Source organism: Malus domestica, chromosome 09 (assembly GCF_042453785.1).
Source record: "Malus domestica chromosome 09, GDT2T_hap1".
NCBI classification, from domain to species: Eukaryota; Viridiplantae; Streptophyta; class Magnoliopsida; order Rosales; family Rosaceae; genus Malus; species Malus domestica.
This window is the reverse complement of record NC_091669.1, coordinates 12204160-12214274: the sequence shown is the minus strand read 5'-3', so window position 1 is coordinate 12214274 and position 10115 is coordinate 12204160. Positions and strand designations below refer to the sequence as shown.

The 10115-nt window shown below is 39.4% G+C and overlaps 2 protein-coding genes across 3 annotated transcripts; one reads left to right on the top strand and one right to left on the bottom strand.

Annotated features, from left to right (window-relative positions):
* Positions 1-2930, bottom strand: LOC103443315 ((R)-mandelonitrile lyase-like). The gene is made up of 3 exons (XM_070804969.1): positions 2674-2930; positions 419-1934; positions 1-321 (listed from the first exon to the last, which is right to left on the bottom strand). The coding sequence occupies exons 1-3, from the start codon at positions 2780-2782 to the stop codon at positions 267-269; spliced, it is 1680 nt and encodes a 559-aa protein (XP_070661070.1). The 5' UTR covers positions 2783-2930; the 3' UTR covers positions 1-266.
* Positions 2931-3150: 220 nt separating this feature from the next.
* On the top strand, positions 3151-6539 carry LOC103443228 (DNA-dependent metalloprotease WSS1-like). Of its 2 annotated transcripts, none has more exons than XM_008382036.4 (5): positions 3151-3309; positions 3775-3929; positions 4019-4214; positions 5598-6053; positions 6186-6539. In XM_008382036.4, exons 1-5 carry the CDS (start codon positions 3196-3198, stop codon positions 6366-6368), a joined length of 1104 nt encoding a protein of 367 aa, XP_008380258.3. In that variant the 5' UTR covers positions 3151-3195; the 3' UTR covers positions 6369-6539. The 2 variants fall into 2 exon arrangements, with proteins under 2 accessions (XP_008380258.3, XP_008380259.3); XM_008382037.4 differs by having other exon boundaries at positions 3187-3309; positions 3762-3929.
* Positions 6540-10115: the final 3576 nt, after the last annotated feature.

The following is a 10115-nucleotide window of genomic DNA, read 5'->3' as shown; positions in this document are numbered from 1 at the left end:
TAAGGAAAATCATTCACACTGATCATTTTCAAGTAAAAAATTTCGAAACAGAAACTGTACAATTTGCTCTTTCAATTCATAGTTTTATTACGAAAGAATGAACCAACATACTAATTCTTCGAATCCGAGAGCACTGTCTATTCTTCACCTACAAGAAATTACCCCGGAGCTGCTAAACAATGTAAAACCATTGCAAAAACAAATGCCAACATATCTGCAGGACAGAAGACTGAGCAGCACTGAGTATGTCAAAAAGTGAGAGATGATCAGTCGATCATCTTGTATTCCTTTCGGTCTTTCATTATCCTCAGCCCGACATATCTGCCAAAATTGGATCAAACAAAGTAGTCAGTTTTCAAGAACATTTCATTGTGCACAATTGCAAATGCAATGACTGGGGATTTGAGGATAAACTTACCTCCCAAGCATCATAAGAGTAGCCTGGGGATTTGTCCCAGGTGATATACCGAATGTTGATCCATCGACAACTCTGAGTGCATCAGTACCAATGACCCGGAAATCACCATCAACCACCTTTCCTATCATGCATCCCCCATGGTAGTGCCATATGGTGCTAACAGTGCGCCGGCAGAAATCTGCCATCAGCTCAAAGTTTGATTGGTCTACAGGCAATGCAGGTCCCACAAACCTAAAGTCTTTGTTCCCAAACCAGCCCTGGAACTTGAAATCCTCCATAGACCTGGTCTTGAGTATATCACCAATCTTGCGTGTCCCATTCACACACCTATGCACATCCACCGGGTTGCTGAAGTAGTTGAATCGAACAATTGGGTTCACGTTGACATCTGTTGAAGCCAACCTCAGAGAACCAGCTGAGGTTGGCCCAATGGTTTTCTCCATGAGGGTTGCCACTGTGAGGTAGAGAGGCGCGGATGGCGTCCGAATGAACACAGACCTTGCTGGAGGTGCAAAAGGGATAACATTGGAGGCTGCTTCAATGTAAGCTCCTGATTCAGTAATTCCCACAACCTGTATCAGTGAGTGCTCCAGTGGGATTGGTGGCACAATTGAGATACCATTTCTCGGATTATCGTAGAGATACTGCCCAACATAAGAAAGATGATGAGCCACTGGAATCCCCCATGATGAAAGATACGGCCTCGGGCCAATACCACTCAGCAGAAGCAGCTGTGGACTTCCAATGGCACCAGCTGAGAGAATCACCTCACCATGTTCACGTAACACAGCATGGTGATACCTCCCGACGCTGTCACGAAAAACAACCCCCACTGCAGACTGCCTGGACGCTGGAGATGGCCCAGTTGAAGCCAACAGAATCCTCTCCACACTGGCATGAGTCACAACTTTGATGTTCAGTGGTTTTGCATAATTGAGAAGATCTGCAGCACTGTGTCTCCTTCCCAAAGTGTCAAATGTTGAACCACCAATCTTGGTCCCCACCACATGATCCAAATTGAACCCATTGTAGGGATCAACGCCAGCTTCCAATAACCCGTCTCGAACTGCCGATTGCCAAGTCCTCAGCTCTGGCCGAAACACAATTGCCCTTTCAACCCACTCGTACGACTCATTCACCATTTGGAGATCCCAATCGACACTGGTTTTCATGTAAAAGTCCTGATCTGCACGGCTGTAGAAACCAGCATTTATGGCACTGCTGCCTCCAAGAATGCGGCCTCGGACATTTGCAACTCCTTCTTCAGATGTGAAGGCTTGAGTAGGTGAGTCAAGGGAGTTGACATCCATGAGTGTGGCCAAGAAACCTTCTTTGGTCATCAAGTTTCGATTTCCATAAGCAACCCCACCCCGTTCGAGCAAGAGCACTCGAAACCTAGATGATAATGTCGCAGCCAAGGGGCACCCAGCAGTGCCACCTCCTACAATAATGTAGTCATAATAATCTTCTGTTGGAAAATCGGTGGCGTTGACAACAAATTTGAGGTAACTTGGCTCTGCAAAAAGAACACAGAAGAATCAGACACTGTTAGGTTCATAGAGGCATCAAAGCAAACGTATACGGTACAGAAATCGCCCTCTGTTTGGTTACCAAGAAAACTCATAGCAAAAACACGAAATTTCAGTAACTTGGCTTTGTAAACAACAGAGAAGAAATTATCCTCTGTTTGGTAACCCAGAAAACTCACAGAAAAAAAATTCCAAGAAATGAAAGCATGCGACATGGAAATCAAACTTATAGCTATCTACAAAAAAAAAAAAAAAAAAAAAAAAAAAAGAGGAGAAATTAACCCTTTTTGATTGCCCAGAAAAAATAAAGCAAAAATACGAAATAAAATTAACTTTCTTGAATGAGTCACTGGATTAGAGGGTTAAACTTTCTTGCATTTTTATTCAGATACCAAACAGAACCCAATTGAGAACGGGTTTCAGAAACATCAAAAAGCAAAAACCCATAAAACCCAGAGAGAAGGAAAAGAAAATCCATATGTGGGCCTAAATCTTTAACCCCAAGAAAGACTCTGAGTTTCGTTAGATTCACTAAATCAGTACAGAAAAGCTCAATCCACTGATCGGTTTCCAAGAAAAAAGCAGAAGAAAAATGAAAACTTGGTAGCATTTCAAACACGATTGCATTCCCCATCCCAATTTCTTGCATGCATTCAGAAATTTACGCCAAAAAAACGAAGGAATTCGTACCAATCGAGAGAAAAAAAGAGAGAGAATTTCAGTTACCCTGATGAGAGCGGTGCGAGCCGCGCGTCCGGGCTTCGGCGACAATGGCGTTGAGAAACACGAAGAAGAACGCCAAGTGTAGAAGGTAGAACGAAATGGGCCTCGGCATTGTTTGGATTTTCCCAGCGTTTCTTGGAGGAGAGAGAACTTTCTCGGTGTTTCTTGGAGGAGAGAGAAAGAGAGAGAGAGGGGGAGGGAAGGAGCTAGAGAGAGGACTGTTTCTCTGCAAAAGTAGTAGAGAGGAAGATAGTGCCTTTTTGGTTAAACATTCAGATGGAAGATCGTTATTTAGCGGCAAAGAGCGTTAATCCCCTGCGCCCGTGAGCAAGAGAAGCCCATCTGAATAACCAGATCACCAGCCGTTCCATTTACGAGGATCCCACTTCTCAAGAAATCGACGGGTAAAACAGTAATTTCGTATCAAGGGTGGGGTCGACGGAATAACTGCCTAATTGGATCTCTGCCGTTAAACACGAAAATGCTGTCGTAGTTGCAATTCAACAGATTCTGAGAACCGAAACGATGGCGTATAAAAGCAAAAACAGGTCATCGCACTTTCAAACCCATTGGCCGATAGACTCTCGTCAGACAAGAGACCTCGCAGAGCGAGCTGAACACCCAGCACAGGAATTTCAGGTAATCTTATTATTTTTATTTGGTTAATAAATTCATGCAATTTTCTTAGTTTTGAAATTTAGCTGATCAATTGCACCTGCAAAAGATTTGAACTTTGAATAACGAATTTAGGGTTTATATGTTTTAAGGGAAAATTTATGAACTTTGAGTAAATTTTGATTTGTTATGTTAATTAGCAGTGTGATATATGTGCTGGGTTTTGATAATTAAAAGAAAATGATTTCCGCACGTCCTTGTTTATTTTTGTCCCTCGATTCTCCTTTTGAGTTGATCAATCCAAAGGCGGGAAATAAACAAGGGTATGCGGAAATCACTTCCCTGATTGAAAAATGATGAAGCTTTATCCTTCGTATGATTTTCGGTTGCATTTTTTTCTAAAGAAGATTTTGTGTGAATTTTGATGTGTTATTGTGAAGAGAAGATGAGTAGTTGTTTTTGTTACTATTTTCTAGTTTTTGAGTGCAGATGGATCTTAATGATCTTAACAAGGTGTGGGAAATCAAACCACTAAAGAAAATTGGGGAAGAGGATGCAAGGGAAATACTTGAGAAGGTAGCGAAACAAGTGCAGCCGATAATGCGCAAACGTCAATGGAAAGTCAAAGTGCTTTCGGAATTCTGGTAGTGTATGTTTGTTCTTCTCTTACCATGATTTTTATGTGTGTTTTGTTGTATATTTACTGCTGTCTGTCTGCAACTTTGAAATGCAGTCCTGCCAATCCTGGTCTTCAGGGGCTCAATGTAGGAGGAGGTGTTGAAATTAAGCTCAGACTGCGGAGGCCGAACAGTGATTGGGTTTTCTACCCGTATGAACAGATCCTTGATACAATGCTGCATGAGCTCTGCCACAACGAACATGGTCCTCACAATGCTGACTTTTACAGACTTTTGGATGAGATCAGAAGGGTAATTATCTTAATCCCCTTTCATGGTGTTTTTCATTGTTTTCTTGTTTTCTTCTAATGTTTTGCATATGAAAACTAATGGCCTTGTAAGAGTATCTTCCGTTGAGAACCTTCTGTTGTGTACAGTATCTACTTCGATGGCGTTAGATTGGTTAAGAACTGCCTGGAGTATGGTTTCTATATGAATTCAAAGCATACATCCGACTCAAAGTAGCTTCTTATTTTATTTGAAAGCTGTCCTAACTGATGGAAATTCTGTAATTTCCAATGGAAGATACAGACATGAATTGTCTTATTCAGGTTTTCACTTGTAAAAGAAAGTTCATCTTAATCTTAAGGATTAGATGCAGTGTTAAAAAATTCTTAATCACTACTGTGTCTAACAGCACCTCCTGTGAGCACATTTCTGTCTAGAATCTTTCCTTAATGCATTTTAAATCTAAAGTGAATCATCTGAGTTCTAGAGCAAATTACTGCAACTCAAAAGCAATCACTTTTTGGAATGTCCTATGAAGCCTTGTTGAATGGTCATACTACTTATGCATGTATACATTCACGGGACCTACTTACCTGCAGTGCATTTGTATATCAATGCGCGTGTTTGTTGTATAATATAAGGGAGGTGTGGAATATCTCCACTTGAATAAGAATATGCACTTGCATTGGCTTGACGGTATCTTACTACCTTGTCTTGGACAATTGTGGGTTCTTCCATTGGTCTGATCGTATTAGATGATCTGGGTCTGGAATTGTTTATAGAACTCCGTTTCATCACAGTCCATATTTCTGAAGTATCATGCATAACCTGTTCCTAGATGGCCTTAATTATTTAAGCTTTAAAAGCACAAGAAAGCTTTTAAATAATATGATCCAATATTGTTTCGCCCTCTAATTTCATTTGTGTTCCATTCCTTGGTTTATTAATTTCGTCATCCTTGCCTCTCTTCTGATCGTATGGGGTCAGCCACATGCATTCTTGTCTGCCCTTTTGTTTTCATGTCCAGTATCTCCTTATAACTATAATATTTAGGTTTAATTATAAGCTCTAAGAGGCTCAAGTAAAGCCTTTCACTATTTTGCGTGATGATTTGCTGCAGACTTATCCCTGGACAAGAGTTTCCGTCAAGTCCTACTACTATTAAAGGTTTATATTATTTTCTAACTTGTAATTTCTGTTGTTGCTCTGAATTGAAACTTTTGGTAACGTGTTGTTCCATAATATACATCTTCCTAACTTTGTGATGATATTCTTTAATAGTTCATTTAAGTCCCCTCATTATCAAATTGCTTGAGTTAGCATTTTTTACTGTAGTTCTATAGTTTATATAGATGGATGCTTTATGGACGATGGTCCATCACTAATTTGGTCCCGCGTTTTCTGCAGGAATGTGAGGAACTGATAGCTAAGGGGATTTCAGGCACGGGGCAAGGATTTGATCTTCCTGGAAGACGTTTGGGTGGTTTCTCCCGTCAAGCCCCTCTGTCATCTATTCGCCAGACTGCCTTGGCTGCTGCTGAAACCAGAGCACGCCGTGGAGCTTTGTTACCATCAGGGCCTAAGCGTTTAGGTGGCGATAGCAACATTAAGGCAGCTTTGAGCCCAGTACAAGCTGCTGCTATGGCTGCAGAAAGGAGACTGCATGATGATTTATGGTGTGGGTCCAAGTCTTCGGAGGGTGACATTGGAGTACATGGGAACATTGGAACTTCTCAAAGGCCACAACCATTCGCATTTACTGATGGCGTCTCTACCCAGACTAATATTAAACCGAAGCCAGGTCAGGAAGAAATGGATGATCAAGCAAAGTGGAAATGCAGTATGTGCACTTTATTAAATAAGGTAATGTTATTCTATGCATAGTTTTGTCAGAAATTTGAATACAAAACTCCTTCTGTGTGTGTGTGTGCGAGTGCATGCTGTAGAGTATACGCGATCATCAACATGCATTCTAATGCTTTGAAGTTGTTTCAGCCGTTGACATTGAGATGTACAGCCTGCGGGACGCTAAAAGAGGATCTGAAGTATAAGGTTTGGTCTTGCAAATTTTGTACCCTAGACAACAGAGTCGAGCTAGATAGATGCTTAGCTTGTGGAGAATGGAGATACTCGTCCGGCCCTCCTGTCCCTACCCATGGACCTTACGTCGGTACATGAGAAAGAGTGGTTCTGAATCAGCTGGGGACTCTCGACGAGTTATACAGAATGATCTTATGTACACTCTTCAACAACTACACATGACATGAATATGTTTATTATAGTGATCTAATTTGATAGTACAGATTGTGTTTGAGTTATATAATATTAATCCTAAGGAGTGTTTGTGAATGTGTTGGACGGAAAAATGGTTGGTTATTCCGCCCGAAAATTGTTTCTCAGTTCGGTGGCCCTGGAATGATAGTTGGTTATGCCGTTTATAACAGTAGTATCTTGTTTTCAGTGAGCGTCGGGAAAGGATTGACATTCCTTGCTGTACCTGATCATCGCAGGGGACTTTATCCTTGCCGCGGGCGGGCTGTGGTCGAAGGCGGGTCTTAGCTATTGTCCATCTGGGTTGTGAAGACGGTTATCGAATTTTCCTTCGACTGCAGTCTGCAGTACCTATACTATATGATCGCCGGAGGTGTTAAGAGGAGCATGGGCGTGGTTCTGAGTATTTAGTTCATTTGGGGAACTAGGAATTTTATCTTGCCCGGAGTTCCGACGTGATTGTACGCCAATCTCTGTTGATCAAGACGTTCAGAATTTTATCTTCCCTTCCCTTCCCTGTTCATCTATGAGCTCGTACCAAAATTCTCGAGGCCACACACCCCACCACCGCCACCGCCACTTTTTTCCATGGAAAAACACTTCAAGTCATCTCTCTTAGCTCGAGTGCTATATTTAGTAGATGCCATATTACTCGAATCGAGATGGGCTCAAGCAATGGGAATGGGGCAAAAAAAGGTGGAAATGCATGGATTTAACTTTTGGTTCACCAAGACTTTTGTCATTCTTTTCAAAATCTTCTGAAATGTTTTCTTTTTACGTGTATAAAGACTTACTTGCTAGAGAGATTATCGTTTTAAACCACATGATGTGGTTGTTAACGGTTGGTCTTCTCTTTTAAATGATAACACGCAATGGGTTGACGAAGACTACCCTAATCACCAGGACTATCAATTTGATTTTGATTTTGATTTTATGAGATTCAAAATCATGAAATCGTATATTGCATTAAACTATTATATTCACTCGTATACATACTTGGTCAACTTAATGTGTAGACTCTGGTGATTGTGCTAAACTACTTTACTTTTCATTTTTTTCCAAATTTTTTGGTTCTTATTTTATTGTCTTGAGGGTAACGGACACTAGTTTGGAGGGGAACTCAATGTTTTATTTTTGGTAAAGAGGGGAACTCAACGTTTGATTGGTACAAAAATGTCAAAATCTCATCTTCTACAAATAGACCAACCCAATTTATACCATAGCATGCATTTCATGTCCACATACAGAAACAAATGTACCAATCCAAGCCATGTACTATTCTAATTTCCGTCCTTTGGTTTGAAATTTTTTCTTTCGTGTGACACAACAACGTCGTGTTATCAATATCATTTGTTTAACACATATTTATTAGTATTATCATTTAGCATGACTGTCATACTGTTATATTATGTTATTTAACTACGTTTTATAATATGGTTAAATAACATGAATCAACATTCTTAGTTCGACGACATATCAACTATATCATTCACTCATAATATAACACTTAATTAGAAACATCAGATGACGTTACGGTCTTCACATCCAACAATTTTTCCTTTTGTCGACTACATAATATTATTATTGTCAAGTGCCACTTAACCTAACCTCATGCATATCTTCTTTTTTCCATTAATATAATCTAAATTGGGTTTAGACTTGGGATTACGATTAGGATTTGCCTCTAATTAAAAAGATTAGAATAATAGCCACCAACCATGTGAAAAACACACAATTATATACAGCTGTGCTGGAGGCTGGAGGCTGGAGGCTGGAGGGCTTCTATTTTCTTTTGGCTTGCTTGACGGGTTTGTTTACAAGGAACAAAAACATCAAACAAGAAGATGCTAGGAAATGCAGAAGCTCTGATCTTTCAATGGAACGAAAGCGCCCAGCAAACTACCAAGAAACACCCAAAAATAATGGTAGGCAGGGCACAAGGGCTGACTTGATGGAACTCAAAGGCAAAAGGTCGGGTTTTAAGTTGGGGAAAGCAAAGAAAAATCTGACAAACCCAAAAGAAAAAGTCCACTGCTTTTGTCACATACGGACACAAACTTACACGTATAATTGTCAAATCGCTGCCTTGGTCTCTCTACTTCTCCAAACCATGCATACATCTTTTTCTTTACCAACACGTTCGTGGGATTTTTCCGTCGTGATTCGAAGTATTCTATATTCTGAGATTTTTATCTGGTAGATTTGTAATAAAAATTGCTTAAGAGCATGCTACATTTTTTGCGTGTTTCAATAAACTTGATGTGAAAGAGAGAAGCAAATTTTGACTTATGGTTTAGGTCACAAGGGCATCTTCGATAGAAGAGTTAAATTCGGAAAGATAAAACAACGTTTTAGCTCCCAATTTGCACCTCATAAAATGGAGAGGTAAAGAGTTGTTTTAGCAACTTCGGTCATATGCTCTATTTACAATTCTTTTTTTTTATCTTTGGAAGGATGCTTATTTAGTTGAATAATCTACTCAGTAATCACAAAAAATGTACATAACCAATGACGAAATATTGTAAGAAAAGAATTATTAAATAATGATTATGCATAATCCTTAATTATTAGCACAAGTAAAGATTCTGATTAGCATCTGTCGACTAGGCATTACTAGTTCCATTCCGACCAATAATGCTGCAGCACCAATAGCCTGGGCCCCACGTAATCAGATGTGGGCCCATTTATATCGGTGTAGGGCCCCACCCACTCAAAAGAACGAACCCGTTCCAAGCTCGAAACCAAATTAACCTTGCTTGACCGCCGGCGGGTAACCCAAAGACAATAACAACCTTTTTATTTAATTTTAATTTTTTTTCCCTCCTCTGCTCTCTGTTCCCGGGTTCATGTAAGCTCACGAACCAAACTTGCAGAATTGTGCTGTTACGCGTTGTACGCTTCAAGTGCCAAAGGGTAAACTAGGTACCAAGGTACAACGATGTAAGGCAATAACAATGTGCCTCACCGCACCCGATTATAGCTGCCTAAATTATTTGTCTTAGTATTTTCTGGGAAAATCACGCGCGGACCATTTAAGAGCATATTTAATAGAAATGTGAAAAAATAAACATCATATTTTTATTTGATAGTTAACGTGATAAATGTACAACCTATTTCTAAAAAGAAATTAATTAAAATAATTTTTAAAATTTATAATTAGTGCATTAATAGAATATACATAATTAAAAAATAATAATTAACAGCACTTCTGGACCTTTTTTACCTTTACATTTAATTTCCTTGCATTCTATCTAAAGATTTGACATAGTGCTTATTTGGATGTGCTTTTAAAATGACTAAAAACGTTTTTAGTGAAAATGTTTTTAGAACCAATCCATAGTTAAAATGCAAGTAAATTCTGGAAAAGCATTTAAAGTATTCTTTGGAAGAAGCACATAACTGGTACTTCTTGCAGAAAGCACTTTAAGTGCTTTTGGAATCAAAAAATATTTTCTTTAAAAGCGCTTTAGTCATTTTAAATATAAATCCAAACGAGTTTATATAATTTAAAATCTAAACTTTACATTTTAATTTTAACTATTTTCTAATGACATAAAATAAAACTACAAAACCCAAAAATGCTCGACGGTCCCACCACCAAAGACACCTCCTCCAATATCTGACTGGTCCTTGTCTCCCACTCTCTCCATCAGC